We start from the raw sequence: 22818 nt of genomic DNA, 5'->3' as shown, positions 1-22818 counted from the left end.
CCTAACTTATGATTCATATTCTGTGCCTGGAAACAGTCCCTCTATTTAACAATAATACCTACACATAGAACAACCCACCGTTACAACTTATATGGTCACAAAACATTAGTGATTTTCTGTAGACCAGCAAATATTTTTGACCACAATTATTGTGCATCAAGTTCACAGCCAGAATCCCTGATATCAAAAATTTTTTTACAATATTAAATAATAATTTAAAATACACACTCACACAAACACACACATACTTCTTACAGAATTGTGCTTGGGGAAACTCCATTTGTTGAGTGCCACAGAGGGCCTACTTTGCTAAACTGCTAAACGTTTTGTTTGGAAAATCTATCACAGTAGGTCACAGATGTTTACTGATGAGTAGAAAAGAAAGATACACTTATGGCAACCAGAAAGTTTTAAGGTCTTTCAAGTTCTATAAAATAGACCTGCAAAAATGTTTAAGTGTTCTTAGGATGCAAAGTTGGAGCTGAAATGTGATATAAAACCAGCTGCAAAATATACAGCAGCCATCTCTTCAGGTCAAACCTGGTACCTAGATATGCAAGAAAGCTTCATGACACCTAGCTTGTTGGCTTTGTCCCATATTCTTGCATAATCTGATCTTATGTGGAGCCAGGCAGAGGGCCAGGCATGCTGCCACCTCAGGGAACCAGGGCTCAGCAGTGCTGGTGCGATCTCCATGGGCCGACTAAACGTTGCCCACCACTGAGGAGCCAGGACCAGGAGCTGATGGCAGGCAGCAGTGGCCCAACCTCAGGCTCTTCAGTGGAGCTCACAAGCCAACCATGATTTATAATATTTTATTAGATGTTAGACATTACAGATTTTACATTGTTGATTATTAGATATATATATATATTCCTTTAAATTTGGTTTTGTTCTTGGATGTAGCTAACTCTGAATCTGTGGGATCCTTTCCAAGGATTATTTTTGTAAGGCTTCCTTTAAACTTTCATTAGAGCAGTCTCTCATGTACAACTAATTTGGTGCCATTAGTGAGGCAATACGCCTCCTCCTCCTCTTCCTCCTCCTCTTCTTCTTCTTCTTCTTCTTCTTCTTCTTCTTCTTCTTCTTCTACTTCTTCTTCTTCTTCTTCTTCTTCTTTGAAGTTTATTTATTCAGAGAGAAAGAGCAGGGGAAAGGCAGAGAAAAAGGGAGAGAGACAGTCCCAAACAGGCTCTCCACAGCCCAGTGCAGGGCTTGAACTCACAAATCGTGAGATCATGACTTGAGCCAAAATCAAGAGTCAGATACTTACTGACTGAGCCACCCAAGTGCCCCAGGAAATACTCATCTTATGATTCTACCTTATTCTATAGTACTTTCATTTTCTGCTTATGTCTTAGGAAGTCTTTCTACTCTGGCTGATAAAAACACAAACTTATTCCTTTGAAGACTGTTCCACCTATTTCTCTAGGGTGGGTTTTTGTTTTTGTTTTTAGTAGGCTCCACACCCAGCGCACAGCCCAACACAGGGCTTGAACTTACAACCCTGAGATCATGACCTGAGCTGAGATCAAAAGTCAGATGCCTAACAGGCTGAGCCACCCAGGCACCCTGCTCTTTGGTGGTTTTGTTCCTGATCTTCATGGTTTTCGATCTCACATGCGTATATAAATACTTAATCAAGGACTTGAGGGTACCTCTGCAAATTTCCAGAGCACTGTATCTCTGTGTGGGTACCTCTTCTCTGATAATCTGCTTCATGTACTGTAGCTGCTTAGGCCTGTCCAACTCTGAACTGTCTCTTCACTCACCAAGACAGCCCATCCATTTGGATTCTCCCTCATTGCACGTGTTCCCCTCACCACCACCCCCTACCTTGCCAGTGAGCTGGGGCACTTGTTTGTTTTTCTTCTTTCAGGGATTACACTTCTGTACTGATTATTACCTAATGTTTGAAAACCAAGTGTTTCATATATTTTTCCCAACTTTTAGTTTTTAGGATGCAAGGAAAATTCTGTTACTTCATCAGAGATGGGAGCAGAAATTTTTACTCTTGGATTTTGTCCTGTTGATTCCTTGCTATATCTTCCCAGTTCTTTGATGCTTTTAAGAATTTAAAAACTCTTTTATCCAGCATGTTTAAAGTTTTTAATGGGAAATTTGGTTCAAATAGCCTAGGCTATCATTATTAGAAATGGAAATCAGTATGGTCTTTCCAATTAAAGAATAAAATAGAAAAAGTATTCTAAGATATCTTCATAAAAGTGGAACCGTTGGGTGAGAGGGTGTGGATAATGCTGTGGTTCCTCTAAACAGTCAAAAGGATAAAATAAGGAATCTGGGACATATATTAGGCAGGCCTGGGTAGAATTCCCAGACATGGCCCAGTTTTGCATGTAATGGATATTAGATGGTAAGTTACTAATAGACCATTAAGGTAGGATTTTTATAATAGAAAATAATGTAATAAACTGAAAGAAATCAGAGTGGGACAGTTATGATGAGTTGTTTTGATTTCCACCTAGATATTCTACATTTCCTCATCTTTTTACACTGTCAGTTACATCTGGTATCTGTACAAAGAGCTGAGGATGAGACACAACCAGAGTGGACAGAACACATTTGCACTGGTGAGTTTTATTCAGAGCTAACAGTTAACAATATGCTAAAATAAACCTATATATCCTTGATAAACAGTGTAAGAAATCTGCACTGGCTAGGTGAATTCATGGAGGTTAATAAAAGAAAAATCATGTTCTCACAGAGTTTCCATTCTGTTGACAAGATTTTTTTCTTCTCTCTTGCTACCAAAAAAATAAAAAGGTTTTGATTATAGGAAACATTATTTACAGTACTGTCATTATTGCCTGGTTCCATCAAGTAAGGGAAATCCTTATTGGCTCTATGCTAATCCATCATTGTTGTTAGAGTAGAGAATAAGATCTTAGGTAGAGTCAGGGAAAGTGCTTAGTTTGCTAACATGGGATTTGGGCTACAGGTACTGGAAAGGGAGAGTGTTCTGCTTGGCTGTATTGCTTCAGTATGTGTGGATAACAGATACAGTTTGCAGAAGGGCAGAGGAGTTAATGTGTGGCCATCAGAAAACAAGGTAGATCCAGGGAATAGTTTTCCTCCTTTGGTTCAGAGGGAGTTTGGGGCATTGTCTAGTATTACACTTACAAAAGAGAGGAGAACTCTAAGTCAGTGCATCTGGATTTTGTGTGTGTGTGTGTGCATGTATGCATGCATATTTTTACCTATCAGATAATTTATTATTTCAAGTGTACAATCCAATGACTTTTAAAGCAGACTTACCAGCTTGTATAATAGTGATCATAAATAAGTTCTAGAATATTTTCTTCACCCCAAATTCTTCATGACCATTTATTGTTAATTTCCTGCCCGCCCCCTGCACTAGACAACAGTTAATGTACTTTCTGACTCTATACATTTTCCTTTTCTGGACATTTCATATAGGTAGAATCATCCAATATATAGTCTGTTGTATCTGGTTTATTTCACTTAGCATACTTTTGAAGTTTACCCATCATAGCATACATAAGTAATTCATTCTTTTTTTAGTGTTGAATAGTATTCCATTGTATAGTACACTCAGTTTCTTATTTTTGATTCTATCAGTATATCACTAAGTGATCTTAGAAGACATTTTTATGATGTTAGCCATTTTCATTTCATTTTTTTTTTCTTTTGAGAAAGAGCAGGGGAAGGGCAGAGGGAGAGGGAGAGAGAGAATCTTAAGCAGGCTCCACACTCAGCATGGAGTCCATCACAAGACTCAATCTCACAACTGTGAGATGATAACTTGAGCCAAAATCAAGAGTTGGACCCTTAACTGACTGAACCACCCAGGCGCCCTAGCCATTTTCATTTCTTTGACTGTCATTATACATTTTAATCTTCCTATACAAATCTTACTAAGTATTCCAGTTTTCTTATTTCTTACAGTATCCATTATGCTGTGTGTTTTTTTTAAGATTTTATTTTTTGGTAATCTCTACACCCAGCATGGGGCTTGAACCTACAACCCCAAAGTTAAGAGTCTCACACTCCACCAATGAGACAGATGGGTGCCCCTGTTGTGGTTTTTTTTTTGTTGTTTTTTTTTTTTTTGTTTTGTTTTTTTGAAGAGGAATTTTTGTTTAAGAGCATCATGGAGTAATTGAATCTGGAAAACCTCCCTACATACCTTTCTCTAGCTCCTACAGATCAGTTGTAGACTAAATGAAAGTTGGTATACTGTCATGCACATGATGAAACTCAATAAAAATTTGTTGAATGAGTAAATGGTACTATTCCATTGTCAAAAGAGATTTGAGGGTGAATCAGGAAATCTGTCTTCTAGATGCAGTTCTATCATTTATCTCCTTTCTGATCTTGAGCACATCATCTCCTTTTCTTGGGTCTCAGTTTTCCATAAAATGAAGCATTGGTCTCTGTGATCTTTAATGTCACTTATAGCTCCAAAATGCTGTGATACTCTAAATCCTCATCTGAGTGGTTTCTTTTTTTTTTTTTTAATATATGAAATTTATTGTCAAATTGGTTTCCATACAACACCCAGTGCTCATCCCAAAAGGTGCCCTCCTCAATACCCATCACCCACCCTCCCCTCCCTCCCACCCCTCATCAACCCTCAGTTTGTTCTCAGTTTTTAAGAGTCTCTTATGCTTTGGCTCTCTCCCACTCTAACCTCTTTTTTTTTTTTTTCCTTCCCCTCCCCCATGGGTTTCTGTTAAGTTTCTCAGAATCCACATAAGAGTGAAACCATATGGTATCTGTCTTTCTCTGTATGGCTTATTTCACTTAGCATCACACTCTCCAGTTCCATCCACGTTGCTACAAAAGGCCATATTTCATTTTTTCTCATTGCCACGTAGTATTCCATTGTGTATGTAAACCACAATTTCTTTATCCATTCATCAGTTGATGGACATTTAGGCTCTTTCCATAATTTGGCTTTATTGAAAGTGCTGCTATAAACATTGGGGTACAAGTGCCCCTATGCATCAGCACTCCTGTATCCCTTGGATAAATTCCTAGCAGTGCTATTGCTGGGTCATAGGGTAGGTCCATTTTTAATTTTCTGAGGAACCTCCACACTGCTTTCCAGAGCGGCTGCACCAATTTGCATTCCCACCAACAGTGCAAGAGGGTTCCCGTTTCTCCACATCCTCTCCAGCATCTATAGTCTCCTGATTTGTTCATTTTGGCCACTCTGACTGGCGTGAGGTGATATCTGAGTGTGGTTTTTATTTGTATTTTCCTGATAAGGAGAGACGTTGAACATCTTTTCATGTGCCTGTTGGCCATCCGGATGTCTTCTTTAGAGAAGTGTCTATTCATGTTTTCTGCCCATTTCTTCACTGGGTTATTTGTTTTTCAGATGTGGAGTTTGGTGAGCTCTTTATAGATTTTGGATACTAGCCCTTTGTCCGATATGTCATTTGCAAATATCTTTTCCTATTCCATTGGTTGCCTTTTAGTTTTGTTGGTTGTTTCCTTTGCTGTGCAGAAGCTTTTTATCTTCATAAGGTCCCAGTAATTCACTTTTGCTTTTAATTCCCTTGCCTTTGGGGATGTTCATCTGACTGGTTTCTAAAGAAGATATGTTTCTTGCATTTTTCTAGCCTTGTCCTAGATATATGTTGTTGGAGAAGATTGAGAGCATAGAATGCTTTGAAAACTTTTCTCTTTTTTCTTTTTTGCTGGAAGGAGAATGGGCAGTGAGGAAATCATTGAAAACTTACTGTGAAGAGACCTTAGTTAGCATCCTGAACAAGATATTATAGTCTATCCAAGCCCTGTTCAATAGAACTTTCTGCAGTGATCAAAATATTTCATGCACTGTCCAGTTCAGTAGCCATTAACCAGTGGCTGTTGAGCACTTGAAATGTGGCTGGTGTGATTGAGGAACTGAATTATTTAATTTTAATTTTAACCACATGTGGTTAGTGTTTACCATATTGTGTAACACAGTACTCTGTTCTGGTGTTTTTTTCTCTTGTTTACATCTGGTAAGTCAATGCTTATAATTGATCTTCTGTATTTTAAACTTGTATAGTTTCTCAGCTCCCTACAATTTAGTAATGGCTATGGATATTATGTCCTTTTACGTGTTTGTCTACATAATCCTAGAATCCTAGAGCTGGAAGATACTGCAAAAAAATAATTCATTTCTCTCCCTCAAGCACATGAATGCCTAAAAAGTTCTACAGCCTTATATGGGTAGTATTTCAAGTTTGGTATGTGAGGTTCATTCACTCACAAGCTAAGAGACTGCAGTTTGGGAAAAGTTATTTGGCTAAAGAGGAATTCTCTAAAAAAGTTATCATAATGAGACCAGAAGCCGAGAATGGGAACAAGGAGAGATATTTTTCTGAGGCTTGGGTTCCTGTCAGGAGAACAAATTAATCTTTGAAAGAAAGGGAGGGAGAGACATAAAATTAGCTCATATATATATATATATATATATATATATATATATATATATATATATATAGCATTCTACCGTTTTTTGTCCATGGAAATGCACATACTGTACTTTATAACTCATGCCATGGCATGAGAAGACAAACCCTAGCCCCAAATTTTAACCCCACTGCCTTTTATTCTGTCATAGCTTTATATCAGGAGCCTTGAAAATGTTTTTTTCATTTTGAATTCTCTTTTAAATATCCTAGCAAGACTTGTGCCCTAAACTGTTATCAGTAAGGTTTTTTTTTTTAATGTATATTTATTTTGAGTGAGAGAGAGAGAGTGTGTGTGTGTGTGTTTGTGTGCGCACATGAGCAGGGGAGGGGCAGAGAGGAAGGGAGAGAATCCAAAGCAAGTTCAGCGCTGTCAGCACAGAGCCCTGCGGGGTTTGATCTTACACACCGTGAGATCATGACCTGAGCCAGAATCAAGAATCAGATACTTAACCTTCATGAGATGGAGCCCCAAGCTGAGATCAAGAGTTGGATACTCAACTGACTGAGCCACCCACGTACCCCATATCAGTAAGTTTTTTTTTATCAGAGATTCATTAACAGAAATATAAGAACAAGAATTAAACACAGGTTAGTCTGATTCATAGAGGATAGAATAAAAAGAGAAGGGACGTGGGTGGAAAAGGTCACCAAAGACTAATTTTACTTATTTCTCCTTTTACTTAAAGTCAGTATTGGCTGTCTTACTTGAAATCATTTGCTGTTCCTGATCTATAGTTTTTAGGGCACATCAATTACCCATCTCTGATTACTGATTAATTGCTCACTTAATGTTTATTGATCCCTAACAATGCCATTCTAGAAGATAATATGATCTCTTACCTCAGAACAGAAAAAAGCTTGTTTTCTATTCTGGTCTCACTTTAAGGTGATCTGTTCAAAGTCTTCTACCATAAACTTCTAGTGGGTAGATACCATTCTTCTGTTAAGTTATTTTTCAGTGTCTAACACAACTGGGGGTTTTTGAAATGCTCTTTCTTTTAGAGTGTGACAGGTATTATATCTAAGGGGCTTATTTGACCCCCCTCTATTATGCTAATCATGGCTTATTAAGTTTTCTGCTGGTGATCTTATACACGGATTTCTGCTCCACCCATAAGGTCTGAAAAGTCCACACCTCCCTGGATCTAAAGAGAAGAGGATTGAACTATTATTAGAAGATGGAGGAGTACTGTGTGATTTCTTATTTACCTTTCTTCTTAAGAGAATTTGTTGTATCCAAGTCTTATATCAAGCTACTTCCCTCAGGCTCTCTTTGTGGCTATTGTTGTTATGCTTTTTAGAATATAGTAATACAAACACAATTCTCTTATTGCCAATGCTAAGGAACTATCTATTTAATTGAATTTTGTAGCAAATATTGCTTGACACAACCAAGGTAGCTCTTGGGAATTTTTGCTCTATCAAGTGGTAAGTGATGACCTGATATTTAGTATATTATGATCAACAATATTCTTTTTTTTTTAATGTTTATTTATTTTTGAGAGAGACAGAGACAGAATGCAAGTGGGTTAGGGGCAGAGAGAGAGAGAGAGACAGAAGCAGAAGCAGGCTCCAGGCTCTGAGCTGTCAGCACAGAGCCCGATGCGGGGCTTGAACTCACGAGCTGTGAGAACATGACCTGAGCTGAAGTCAGATGCTCAACCGACTGAGCCACCCAGGCGCCCCATGATTGGCAATATTCTAAAACTTTACTCACATTTATTCTTTTCACAGGTTGTAGATTATACTTGTCATGTTGGTCAAATAGCCATCATTTTGTCAAGGTAAGGTTTTTGCTTTACTTTCTGGCTAGGTATAGACTCTCATTATTCTGTGGTCCAGGTTGGAGCAAATTGGAGGACAGTGCCCTTTATTTCCATTGACTGTATAACTCCTAGGTCCTCATAGAACTTTACTGACTTGGAAGCAACAAATATATTATCATTGGTACCATATTCCCAGATAGAATAGGCAAGCAGTTTGAGGTTACAGTTTTGAATTTTAGCCTCAGTTTTGCCATCAACTCTATGTGACTGTCAACAAATATTTGCCTTTAAGTCTTTAGACTTCTAATTCCTTTTTATATCATAAAGAGTTGTAATAGAAGGCTGTCAAAATCTTACCCACCTTTATAACATTGGATGAGAGTCTTACAACTATTAACCCCAGGAAAGGTCTGGATTTTACCTAAAACAGTGGTCATATCAGAGTTGATGTTAGAATTTTTAACTTTTATTTTTGGGTCTTTTCCTCTTACAGAGAGCTGGCTATAATTAGCTGGATAGGAAATTGGTTATTTAAATGTATGCTTTCAAAAAGCTCCCAGGAAGAGGCTGATGAGAATGAAGTTATTCCTGGTTGTCATAGAAAGTGAGCACAGAACTCCTTGTTAGATTTTTCCTTTCACTTTGACCCATTCCCAGAGACTCTCTGACAATGTTAGATTTCATTAATTTAGGTATGAAATGCATTCTCCACTCCACTTAGCAATTGGTTAAGGAGTATTTGTAAGGCTTTTGAGGTATTTTTCTTGAATAATTTATATGTGTATGTATGTATATATATATATATATATATATATATATATATATATATTTGTGGAGAGTGGTGGAGTGATAGAGTTAGGAGAAGAACAGAGTATTTTGCAAAGGGGAAAGGGAATAAAAATGTCTGAATATTAGGGTGATAAGTTTTTTTTTTCCTCCCAGCCTGATACCTCTGCTGTTGATGATACCTGTATTCTGTCTGGGCAATGTCAGTGAATGTTTCCGCAACTTCAGTCAGAGCCACAGGTAAGCAAGGACCAGATCTATCATTTTCATGGTAGACTACACCTTTTCTTTTCCATATATAGAGATGGAAAAGACTTTCTACCTATACTCTGGTCAAGTTGTTTGTATTTGGAACAAGGTTCTATGGTACCTTGGTGTAGTCTATAGAGCAAGGTATAGTCAAGGCAAAAAATACATAAGTAGAAATATAACACAAAGTTACTAGAAGATAATGTGTCTATCAGAAAGAATAAGGGGTTATGGGAAAGGGTTAGCAAAATGATAAGTAAAATTGCATACTTAGTAAATTTTGTTGCACCAAATGTGGGTATCTCTCTGTATCTTTAGCAGTGTTCCTGTCCATTGATTCTCTTCCTAGGTGTATTCTGATGTATTCACCACCGTCAGCCATGGCTGAACTGCCTTCTGTCAACACATCAGTCTGTACCACACTTTATTTTTATGGGATCACCATTTTCCTGACCAGCTTTCTCCTCAGCCTCCTTGCTATTGTGGTACGGTGCTACCTGCCTTTATGGACAGAAAGGGAAGATTGGGAGGGATGCAGCAGTATTCCTAGGGACTGGGAAAAATGGGATGGAGAGGCATTTCCTAAAGTTCTAGATCTAAGAAAGTAGCTAAGAGATATTGATACTTTAATTACTACCTCAGTTTTTGGATTTCTCAAGATTAAATGATTAATGGGGAAAGAGCCTGTATTAATTATGTGATAATTATGCTCACCCTAGAACTAATATATGTTCCTGTGGATCCTCATGGAAAGCCAAACCAGAAGATTAGTATGTGTCAAGTATATCCTTTATACAGGATAACACTCCAGAAATAGGAAATATGCTTTGATTTAATTTGATAATTTTCCAAATAACAAAGGAGTTTTCTTTTCTCAATTATTTATTGGGTGTAAATGCATATATGCTGTGTCTGGGGTTAAAGTGCTAAGTGTCTTAAGCAGTTACTAAATACTCATTTGACATCACCAGAATGATGTACAATTAAAATAATTAGCTATGGGACAATATGTTATTTACACGTAACTGCCTAGTATAAAATCAGTACACAAGTGAATATGCCTTTGTATTTGCCATATCTACTTTTCAGTATCATTTTTTCCTTTCTTCATATGCTAATTCAAGGATTACAAACTATCTGCCTGCAGACCAAATTTATCCTACAGAGATGTTTTATTTTGCTAGCACAGCTGGAACATGTGAACCAAATATAATTGCAGAGAATTTCCTTTGACAATTTAAAAATAAGTTAGGGGGATAGCTTAGTTCAAATCAGCAACTATGTAAAGAGGGCAAAATGGTTACTTTATATTAAGATGGTTTTGATAATCTACATTTAGAACTAATTGACAAGAGAGTCAGGTATCCCAGAGCCTGGCATCCTGGAGAATCTTGCTTCTTTAGAATAGCCTAAGCTTCAGTGGGCATTCAGAATCAGAACTGATTCTAGTAGATGAAAATATTCCTAAATAAGTAAAAGCCGCCTTTTGATTCCAGTGTCTGTGGGGAAAGGAAACTACATGGCTAAACTTAATTAAATAATTGACTTGTTCACTTAGAGAGTGGGTCTGGATTATTTGGGAAAATTTTAGATTTGGTCAGATTTGTTACCAAGATTATTACTTAATTTACTCCCCACAAAAAGCACTTTGGAAATCTAAACTGATTTGTATTCCATGAGCTTAACCTTATTCAGATAACCCCCCAAAAGAAGGGGGAAATGGTATTTTCCATCTAAGGACAATAAGACTTCCTAAATTTTTTTTTTTTCTTAGAGTTGAGAATTTAAGCCCAGCCACAGTGCTCAAGTATTTATTTTAAGGGTATTAAGTACAGAATGCTTTCTTTTTTTTTTTTTTTAAATTTTTTTTTAACGTTTATTTATTTTTTTGAGACAGAGAGACAGAGCATGAACGGGGGAGGGGCAGAGAGAGAGGGAGACACAGAATCGGAAACAGGCTCCAGGCTCCGAGCCATCAGCCCAGAGCCTGACGCGGGGCTCAAACTCACGGACCGCGAGATCGTGACCTGAGCCGAAGTCGGATGCCCAACCGACTGAGCCACCCAGGCGCCCCAGTACAGAATGCTTTCTAACATAATCTCTAGTAAAGTGTTTTAAGAGGGTCTGGGTAGATCTTAACTTTAACTTCCCGTGCATATATGGTGATTAGCCTCAGTCAGGAAAAAAAAAAAAAAAAAGCCTGAGTGTTGATGTAATGTTTATATATGGAATATGATAAACACAGGTTTATTTGTCCATTTCCTGGCCAAGCAGAAGTTCACTCTGAAGATAATTTTCTCTCAGAAGAAGCCAGGTCTCTAAGACACGTCTCTAATGGTAAAGACAGGAGAATGAGTTTTCTTGCTGTCAGATCCCAAGGGAAGTGATGCCTCTACAATGATAGGAGGCCACACCTGGGAAGTTTTACCAAGCCTCAGGCAAAGCTACTCAACTGCTGTACCCATGTTTAGGTCTTACTCATCCAAACCCAGACCCTATATAAGAAGTTTGTGAAATCGACTGGCTTTCTGGGGACCGAACAGTGGGCAGTGATTCACATCATGGAACAGCGAGTGCGCTTCTATCCAGTGGCCTTCTTTTGCTGCTGGGGCCCAGGTGGGTATCTTAATGGAAAAAGCTGGGTAATGATGAGGGCAGCTATTGGGTTCTGATCAAGCAAAGTGGTCTTACCAGTAAGGGTGACTGCAACTTGTAAAATTCCTGTCCAACTGTAGAACTTATGTTTGTCCCACTCATATATCAAGTTTCCCCAACTTTCTTGTTTTTCTTCTTATGTTTTAGAAATTATGGTAATTAGACATGAGATGCAATCCAGTAAGAGAGAAAATGTCCTGACAGAGCTCAGAGATCTTAACACCTGCCCTTCCTACTACACGAAGTGTAGTGAGGATCAGATTGGATAATGTTTATAAAAAAGCTTGGTAAATTCTGAAATGCTAAGAAGTGTAACTTATCTTCCTGTAGTGTGCCTTACCATCATTGCTACACTAATAACCTGCAAAGGTTAGTCAATGAGGAATAGAAGTTGGAGATTGGAGGCCCAGTGGTTTATGGAACTGGTTAATCTCAGTCCTAGTCTTCATTATGCCTGTGGCTTTATTTCTCACAGTGCTTAGGCATGTATACTGGACAATTATATGCTTAGAGGGCAGGGTTGTCAACAAGATTCATACTTTGTGTTTTCACAGCCGTCATTCTGATAATCATGAAGTTGACTAAGCCACAGAACACGAAGCTTCACATGGCCCTCTGTGTTCTCCAGGTAACACCTTCCACATCTGTTTTTATACCCTCTTACTCTGTTCTCTTACACTGCCATTACTCAGTAAGCACAATTTTTTTTTTGCCTTAGCATATTTATTTCAACATTGCAAAAGAGAAAATGTATTCTTTATATTTATGAAGAATGTGAAATTTTCCTCACAGCTGAGGTAGATACTTTGGTGAAAGTGCTGCCATGCATTTCAGAGCATATGTATCTCTGGTCAGCTTCATTTTATTGATAGTTTTTAAGGGATACGTAACAAAAAAACAAGATCTACTAGATAATGTTTTTGTGAAACACTGATAGTGACATGATTCTGTCCCATCCAGAGTGAACTGAATGGGGTAAATTAGCTATTCTAGGTAAATGGGGAAAGACGAATGCAGAAATAGAATGATTCTCTCTTTTCCTCTTTTATCAGATTTAAGAAGGCTTTTTGGGCTATCTGACTATACTGATAGGGCAGTTTTCTCAAGCCTAACCTGGGAAATGGAAGTAACAAGGAAGGGCATTGAAACCAGTTCATTTTCCTTATGTTTATGCCAAGAAATCTGACCAACTCTGTCATCCATGAAGAGTGAGTTTATTAGGAAGAGCTAGAAAAATATAAAAAACTGACACCAGATCTTGATGTTTGAGATAGAGGAAATGTAACAATGCTTTATAAATAAGGGGAATGGGGACTACTCCCTGGATCTCTGAAAACCTGAAGGATGGGCTCCATCACCCCTTCATCTCCTCCAGGCTCTAACAGCATCATCCCAGGGTCTGCTCAACTGTGGAGTATATGGCTGGACACAGTACAAGTTCTACCAACTAAAGCAAGAGACTCGGCGTGATGCAGACACCCAAACACCATTGTTATGCTCACAGAAGAGATTCTATAGCAGGGGCCTAGATACAGTGGAGTCTACCCTTGCTTTTGCTACCAGCCCTCCACCATTCTTTGAAACTGTAATACTGGAACATCCAGGAACCGGAGTTATTCCACACTAATGGATTGGGAAGCGTGTGGGGGAACATCTCCAGTCTTTTCCAACCATGCCTTGAACTATGGAAGGGAAAGAGGATGTAGTGCGTGGTTAGTGGCTTTTCTCATTGAATTGGGCAGGATCTCTCCAGTATTCTCAGATTCACTTGTGATTCTTAAAGTCTTATTCAGAGAGGTGAAGCCACTGTCCTATGAAATAGACTCCTATTACCTCAGTGAATATTAGATTTGTTTAAATCTCTTGTAGATAAATTCTAGGTTATTATTTATATGTGCCCTTTCCAGGCTCTCTACTCTGTGATTGTGGGGGAAGTAGGGTGACATACAACAACTTGCTCAGATTTTGCCAGTATTGTTACTCTAAGACCAGACAAAGAAAATCCTGGGTTTCTGTTCTTTGAAGGTTTCTGAGACTCAGAAGAAACAAAGACAATAACTACCAAAAAAGTGACCGTGGGATCCTCAGGCACATCCTACTCTGTTATTTGCTCAGTGCTGTTTCAAGTCTCAACAGTAGGGACCATCTGCTCTAGAAAATTAAGGCCAGGGGCGCCTGGGTGGCGCAGTCGGTTAAGCGTCCGACTTCAGCCAGGTCACGATCTCGCGGTCTGGGAGTTCGAGCCCCGCGTCAGGCTCTGGGCTGATGGCTCGGAGCCTGGAGCCTGTTTCCGATTCTGTGTCTGCCTCTCTCTCTGCCCCTCCCCCGTTCATGCTCTGTCTCTCTCTGTCCCAAAAATAAATAAACGTTGAAAAAAAAAAATTAAAAAAAAAAAAAAAAAAAAAGAAAATTAAGGCCAATCTTACGAAGTTACAGAAGATAATAAGATTTAAGAGAAATCAGGATTAAAAGAAACTTTAGATATCAAAAACTCTCAACTCCATTTACAAGCAGAAGTCCAAAGATAGGTTTCATAGTGCCTGAACATAGAATTAGGTTGAACCATGTGAACTTGCCATTTTTATAGGTGAAGAAGGCCTAATATCAATTTTACATGGTTTGACCTACTGCTAAGTGCTAAATGTATGTTTATAGAAAAAAAAATGAACGAACAAGTGAATGAATGGTTGGTAAGGAGAATTTGAACCTTTTGGGAAAGAAAAGATTTCCAGCCTGCAGAGTCACATTCATAGTAGGAATGTCTAATCCGTTTCTTTAACTATACAAGTGATGTTTGGTCTCTCCAGTTGAGTCATGAACAAGTCTGAGGCCAGGGCATCATATACTATGATGCCCAAAGAAAGAGGAAAGCCAAGTGGACAAAGTGGCTGGAATGAGAATCAACTACAACACCTAGAGTTAATAATCAGATGCTTCTCACCTGATATACTCCTTTGGTTTGTCCAAGGAAAAATCCTTAAGATTAGAGAAAATTTACAGAGTAGATTACAGTGGGGGATTAGACAGGATGCTCTGAAACATAAGTTCCAGAGATCGTTCCAAAGGAACTCTCTACAGAAATGTTAGGGAGCTCACAGTAACAGCTTAAACATTAAAAAAAAAAAAAAAATCACATCTTGAGGCCTCTCATTGCCCCAGAGCTCTGGAGACCTGATTTCTGGATAGCACAGAACAGGAAAGATTGCTTCACCAAGGGAACTGCTTTAACCTCTTTTAATTTAAAAATGAATAAGTATTTGACATTTGAAGAGACAGATGGAAAAAAGAAAGAATTCCTATTTCTATAGACCTTGAGGGACACCAGAACTACAGAGTCCAATTGTTAAAAAGTCCTTTTAGTGTCACTTCATATTTGGCTTTATTACCAGAAAGAGGGTAATTATCAAATGTTTGTCAAGTTTGTTCATCTTGCTTCTCTGATGCATTTTTAAATTGACACCGGTCTTACATCTTCTATAGATGTAAGCAAATAAATAGATAGTAGGAATGAGGAATTGTAAAAGGCTAGGCAAGATCCAGATTAGTATTATCAGCTTTTTATCATACTGAGAATCAGAGGGGACACGTAGAACTGGGCCACTATTCAAACTGTCCCCATAACCTTCAGATTCACATGTAGGAAGGGTATAGACAGATATAGTGGCAGTTCTTAAAATTGTTGCAAATACCCCTCCATGACACTTGTCCAGGCTGTAGTCATAATGGAGTATAGTGGTTTTATCTAAGCAGGTTTGATTAATATAGATTTTCTGTGGACCACTTTGGGTACCATCCTTCATCTCCCTGTCATCAATTCTGTCTGTGGCTTCAAAAAACTGTGCATTCCAATACCACATGTCCCACATGGGGAACTGGGTGTTTGATGTTTTTCAGTTCAGTCAACAGCTTTTCACATTTTGCCTCTTTGGCCTTGCAGTTAATGAACATCTTAACCATCCCTTTAGATTCACTGCCACAGTTTCTAAACCTGCCACTCTTGGTATTCGGGTAATGATATCAACTTTCTAGGCAACCTTTGTGCCCTTTCCAAAGATTTTAACACACTGATTTGCTGTGCTTTAACACCAGGCCTGCTAACGGTAACCTTGTTCTTTTTAAGATATGCTGTCTTGCTGGTAGATATCTGTCTGGCACCACCTTGAGGTGCCATTACTGTGTTCTGGGAGGTCACACTCATCTACACTGAGGCAGCACTTTCTACCTTTAGAAATATGCAGGTTTTGGAGAAGGATCCAAGTTGCAGTCTGAACCTTTCTTCAGCTGGCATGAGGGCAGACAACAATGATCCTTTTAACAGTCACTGCCACAGTCACATTCTTTTCCTTTATCTATTGTCTTTTTTTTTTTTTTTATTACAATATGGCTTTCCAAAGGAGCTTTGGAGCTCAGGTTTATTAAACAGACAGTTCCCTCAGTGCTTGTACAACAGCTGGTGGAAGTTGTCAAAGCTGCAGTTGCTGAAGCCCATATCTACAGTAAGAAATTCATGCATATGGCAGAGGTTCTGGTTATGACACTTGCAGGCCACATGGTCATGCTTCATTCCCAAGTTTTGGCCAAGCTCATGAGCCACAAAAGCTGTGAAATGTGGTATATTTTCATGAGATAAGGATTCAGTACTGGTTGCATTCTCAGCACTGCAGATAACATTAAGAAATGCATGGTCCTCGTAGTTCCCAAGACTTTGGCTTAATGATCATATGAGTAACATTATGCTTCACCCTTCTCAAAAGATGCCAGTCTGTCTAGCAGTTAAAAATTTGAAGTGTTTCTTACAAATTCAGGGAGATTTTCTGGTTTCTCTGTGTCCATATCTTTAACCCAGTAAGTAATACTGTCACGTTTACTTCCTTCATGTACCAGTTAACCATAGATGAACATCCATTACCATCTGTGTTGTCTTGGTAACATTATCCTACATTTGGAACTGCTTGTTGTCAACCACAGTAAACATTTCTGCATACTTGAGAAGTGACTACATTTAGGACATTGGAAACGAGGAGGGTTCTATTTTGCTGTGAAATTGTGAAGTGGTTAAGAGCTCCTCCTGTTCATCTCCACTGACTACATAAGACTAACCTGATTTTAAAGATATGCTGAAAACCATATGCTCAAAATTCTTTGAAGTGTATATAGGTTTGATGCCAAAGGCAATGTCATGTAAGGTCAGGATTCCCTTTATAGCCCAGCAAGTGCTGATAATAACAAGATAATGCAGGTCACCCTCTGAATACCCAGTCGTCCTGAATAAAAGGCATGATCCAAGCTTAGTTTTTCATTTTGATGTTTATAAACAGAGAAGTTCTTGACAAATATCCCTAAACCTTATCAATGACCATTTGATTTCATAGAGGAAAGGGCAGAAGGGAGGCAAAATAACTAGGGTTGTCATTGTCATGGCCCAGTTGAAGCAACTAATGATCCTGCACTTCTGTCTCAGTTGCGTTCCCCAAGATCCAGATCTTTGTCCACGACACAGTTGTTTGGCCAAAGCTCAAAGCTTTGCTGCCTGTCAGAAGGATAGCTGCCCCAAGCCTGAACATCACATGATGACATCTGCTATTTGATTGTGCCTCCTCCTACTCTTGTTTTGCTCTGTCTTCTCAGTAGTGTCCTTACTTTGTAACCCTCATCAAAGCACAACAATTGTGCTGCTTAGCTGAACTCCTGCTGTCTTTATAGAGGAGTATACCAAGGAGAGGAAACTTTCAGAGATCCTGCCAATACTGTTACTCAGCATCAAGCCCCAAGGAAAGAAAAAGATACAACCTTCTTCCTTTAGTCCTAGTCGTAGTCCTCATGGGACAGTCTTCCCCTCCTGTCATTCATTGTTCTTTTGAGTCATTGAAACCAGAGGTTTCAGGAGCAGGGGTTTGTGGATCTCTGGGTAGGTCACAGGCCTCTGCTGTTGAATGCATTTTACATCATTCCCTACTCTGTACTCTACAGCCCTTTTCAAACCCTCAGTCCTTTTCTTTTTCTTTCTTTCTTTCTTTCTTTCTTTCTTTCTTTCTTTCTTTCTTTCTTTTTCTTTCTTTCTTTCTTTCTTTCTTTCTTTCTTTCTTTCTTTCTTTTTTCTCTTTTTCTTTCTGTCTTTCTCATGATATGTTTATTGGTTTCTTCCTAGAATACATGAAAAGTGTTTTTAGAATAACTAATCCATGCCTCTCTGAAAAGCAGATATATGGGGGTGCCTGGGTGGCTCAGTCAGTTGAGCATCCGACTTCAACTCAGGTCATGATCTCGCGGTTTGTGGGTTCAAGCCCCATGTCGGGTTCTGTGCTGACAGCTCAGAGCCTGGAGCCTGCTTCGTATTCTGTGTCTCCTCTTCCCCTCCCATGTTCATGCTCTGTCTCTCTCTCTCTCTCAATAATAAATAAATGTTAAAAAAAATTTTTTTTTAAAAAGAAAAGAAAAACAGATATATGAACTGGAGAATGGTATGAGGTCAAAATAATGTTTTCCAAAATTATTTCAGTTAGTACTTCTGTATCTAGACCTATCCTGTCTGATGATATTATTCCTTTTGGATACAGTTAAGTTCATATGTTACTATTTGTATTTCACTTTGGGTTTGCCCTCACATTTTGGATGATGATGAGTATTTGGGGAACATGTGAAATATTACCATGATTCTAAAACTCACTACTATCCCAAAAATGTACCCAAAAGTATACCTCCTTGAGCTTTTAATCTGTTCCTGTATCCTACTTCTTTCCATCCAGTTACCAACCACCAATATTAATAGTACTCAAGTTTATTTTTCCTGTATTTCTTCCTGCACAAATTAACAGATACATGTATATTTTCTTATAGCCTCTTCTTTATTATGTAAAGGTAGCATAACATTTTCCACTTTCCTTTTTAAAGTTACATCCTATAAATTATTTCCATAGCAGGTCAATGAAATCTTCCTCATTCTCTCTCTCTCTTTTACTGGTGCATAGTATCCATATTGTGGATATAATTTATTTAATCACTCTCCTATGTGTGGGCTTTTCAGTTGTTTACATTATTTTGAAATTACACCAATACATCAACAAATAATCTTACACATATGTATTTTTGTGGAGGCAAGTTCCTCCAAAATGGGAAGGCAGCGCCCAAAGCTAACTGCATATGTAGCTTTGTTTGATATTGCCAAAGTCCCCTTCAGAAGGGTTTTGCCAGTTGCATTCCCACTAGCAATGTATTAGAGTGCCTATTTTCCCACATTGTAAGTAACAGAGTTATGTTACCATTTCATAAATTTTAATTTTCACCAAATAGGTAAGAAGTGGCATCTTACTGTTGTTTAAGTTGTATTTTTCTAATTTTGAATGAATTTGAACATGTTTGAATATGTTTAAGGCTGTTTTTATATCTTTTAATAGTTATCTCTTCATGTCCTTCCCCCTTTTTCTATCAAGGTTTTGGTCTTTTTTCTCCCTAACCTTTTTCCCCAGCTTTATTAAGGTATAATTCATGAATAAAATCACATATATATTAAACTGTACAACATGCTGACTTATGTATGTACGTATAAAATATATATTAAATATATTTATGTAAATATAAATTTTCTAAAAGGCAAAGGAGCTAGAAGAGTTAAAATAATTTCCAAGAAGTGGCGCCTGGGTGGTTCATTCGGGTAAGCATTCAACTCTTGATTTCAGCTTAGGTCATGATCTCACGGTTCGTGAGTTTGAGCCCCTCATCAGGTTCTGAGTTGATGGCACAGAGCCTGCTTGGGATTTTCTGTCCCTTCTCTCTGCCCCTCTCCCACTCATGTTCTCTATCTAAAAATAAATAAATTTTAAAAAAATTAAAAAATATAATTTTGGAGAATAACATGAAAGGAACCAGTATATTCAATTTGAAGACTGTGTGGTATTGGTGATGAGACAGATACACAGATCAATCAAACAGAAAAGAGAACTCACACATGTATGGCCAACTAATTTTTGACAGAGAGGCAAAAGCAATTGCATAGATGAAAGACAGTCTTTTCAACATATGATGCTGGAAAATTAGACATACATAGACAAAAAAATGACCTCAAGCTAAACCTCACATTTTATACAAAAATCACTCCTAAATGGGTCATAGACTTAAATATAAAATATAAAACCATGAAACTTTTTTGGAGAAAATATAGAACATCTTTAGGACTTGGGGAGGAATTCTTAAACGTGATACCAAAAGTGTGATCCATAAAAGAAATCCATAAATTGGACCTCATCAAAGCTAAAAAAAAAAAAAAAATTCTTAATTTAAAAGATCCTGTTAAGAGTATGAAAAGACATGCTATAAACTGGGAGAAAATATTTATAGACCGTATATCTGATAAAAGACTCATCTAGAATATATAAAGAACTCTAATTACTCAACAATCCAGTTAGAGAATGGGCAAAAGATGAAGAGACATTTCACTGAACAGGATATATGAATAGCAGATAAGCCCATGAAAAGATGTTTAACATTAGTAGGCATTAGAGGAATGCAAATTAAGACCCCCAAGAGATCATTACAGACCTATCAGAACAGCTAAAATTTGAAAAATAGGGACCATGCCAAATGTTGATGAGGACGCAGAGAAACTAGATCTTTCATACATTTCTGATAGGAGTGTAAAATTGTATAGCAACTCTGGAAAACAAGTAGTTTCTTTAAAAAACTAAGCAAATGGCATGACTTAGCAATTATGGTTCTGGATATTTATCCCAGAGAAATGAAAATGTATGTCTGCATAAAAATCTGAACATAAATAATTACAGAAGCTTTATTTCTAATAGCCAAAAACTGGAAGCAACCAAAGTGTTCCTCAATAGGTGAAAGGTTAAACTGTGTTAAGTTCATATTATGTATTAGCATCAAAAAGGGACGAAACATTGAGCCACAAAACAACTTAGCAGGATCTCAAGGACATTAAGGTGAGTGAAAAAAGCAATATCAAAAGGTTAGAGACCATATGATTCTGTTTGTGTAACATTTTTGAAATGACAGTATTAGAGATGGAAAAGATATTAGTGGTTGCCCGGGGTTAGGAATGGTGGAGTGACTATATAGAGGGGTGGTATGAATGAGATCTTTGTGGTGATAGCATAGTCCTCTATCTTGATTGTGGTGGTGGTTACAGAAATCTACACATGATAAAATGGCATAGAACTCTTCACACTGTTTCAGTGTCGATGTCCTGGTTGTGACACTCTTCTGTACCAAAGGGGAGAAACTCAGTGAAAAGTATATATGACCTTTTTATGTTATATTTGCAATTTCCTATGAATTATTTCAATACTTTTTTTTCTAATACCAACATGACTGCCAAACACATTTAAACTATTAGAAATATAAGGAGGGACGCCTGAGTGGCTCAGTAGGTTAAGCGTCTGACTCTTGATTTTGGCTCAGGTCATGATCTGAGGGTTGTGGAATTGAGTCCCACAACAAGCTCCATGCTGAGTGAGGAGTCTGCTTGGGATTCTCTCTCTTCTTCTTCCTCTCTCTCTCTCACTCCCTTTCTCTCTCTCTCCCCACCACCCTGTCTTCCCCACCCCTGCTCACGTGCATACTCTGTGTCTCTAAAATAAAAACAAAAATTAAAAAAGAACTGTAACAAACAGCTGATAAAAACATAATTTAAGAGGAAGTTTTATTTATTAAAACAATTTTTTTTTAGAAAGAGGGCTCAAGTGAGCAAGAGGCAGAGAAAGAGAGAGAAAGAGGAGGTGGGGCTCACCCGGGGCTTGTGTCTTACCTTAAGTGGGGCTTGTGCTCACCCGAAGTGAGGTTCGTGGGGTTCGTGCTCACCAGAAGCGGGGCTTGTGCTCACCCAAAGCAGGGCACAAGCTCACCTGAAGTGGGGCTCGAGCTCACCTGATGTGCGACTCAAACTCATGAACTGTGAGATCATGACCTGAGATCAAGCAGACAAGTGAACTCAAAAAGAAATCATTGGAAATAATTCAGTCAGAGGAGCAAAAAGAAAAAAAGAAAAGAAAATGAAAGTTCAGGGACTTAAAGGATATCATAAAGCAGAGCAATATACACATTATAGGAGTCCCAGAAGGACAGAAAAAAAAAGTAAATAAAAGGACTAGAAAGCTTACTCAAAGAAATAGAGGCTGGAAAACTCACAGATCTGGGGAAGGAAATGGATGTGTACAGATCCGTGAAGACTCTAGAGAACACCAAACAGGAGGACTCCAAAAACAGCCACATTGAGACATGTTATAATCAAATTGTCAAAAGCCAAAGACAGAAAATTTTGAAATCAGAGAAAAGCAACTTGTCATATAAGAGGGAACATTTATGACTCTCATTGGCTTTTTTCAGCAGAAAGTTTGTAGGCTAGAACAGAATTGCATGATATATTCAAACTGAAAGAAAAAAACCCCTGCCAACCAAGGCTACTTTACCTGGCAAAATTATCCCCCCAAAATGAAGAGATAAAGAATTTTCTAAACAAAGGTTGAAGGAGTTAATCACTACTATAACTGCCTTGAAAAAAATGATAAAGGGAGTTCTTCAAGTTGAAATGATGCTAAAAATCAACACAATGGCTTAAGAAAATATGAAACTCATTGGTAAAGGCAAATATATAGACAAATAGAGAATACTGTATTACTTTAATGGTGGTAAATAAATTGCTTTTAATTCTAACATAAAAATTGAAAGACAAAAGTATTGAAAGTAACAAAATATATTACAAAAGACACAATATGAATAGATGCTAATTATGACAATAATAACAAAGTAGCAAGTGGGGTAGAAGTTAAAATGTTGATTTTTTTAATGTGATTAAGCTTAAGTTGTTATCAGCTTAAAATAGACCCTTATAACTATATTTTGTGTGAGCCCCAAGGTAACCACAAAAATTACCAATAGAAGTTACAAAAGAAAAAAGAAAG

The 22818-nt window shown here is 37.9% G+C and overlaps 1 protein-coding gene across 1 annotated transcript in view; it reads left to right on the top strand.

Moving 5' to 3' along the window:
* The window catches only part of TMEM116 (transmembrane protein 116), a 63816-nt gene extending 49692 nt beyond the window's left edge, over positions 1 to 14124 (top strand). The window contains exons 4-10 of the mRNA XM_047088436.1: positions 2487 to 2591; positions 8187 to 8236; positions 9161 to 9244; positions 9603 to 9738; positions 11725 to 11869; positions 12463 to 12536; positions 13284 to 14124. Of these exons, the coding sequence (XP_046944392.1) occupies positions 2487 to 2591; positions 8187 to 8236; positions 9161 to 9244; positions 9603 to 9738; positions 11725 to 11869; positions 12463 to 12536; positions 13284 to 13535 (846 nt within the window). The 3' untranslated portion in view covers positions 13536 to 14124. The remainder of the gene's footprint in view (positions 1 to 2486; positions 2592 to 8186; positions 8237 to 9160; positions 9245 to 9602; positions 9739 to 11724; positions 11870 to 12462; positions 12537 to 13283) is intronic.
* The last annotated feature ends 8694 nt before the right edge of the window (positions 14125 to 22818 follow it).

Source organism: Lynx rufus, unplaced genomic scaffold, assembly GCF_022079265.1.
Source record: "Lynx rufus isolate CCGP_SWC_20201006 ecotype Redwood Valley unplaced genomic scaffold, mLynRuf1.p SCAF_24, whole genome shotgun sequence".
NCBI classification, from domain to species: Eukaryota; Metazoa; Chordata; class Mammalia; order Carnivora; family Felidae; genus Lynx; species Lynx rufus.
Note: the sequence above shows the minus strand (reverse complement) of the source record. Positions and strands in the feature narration are given on the sequence as shown.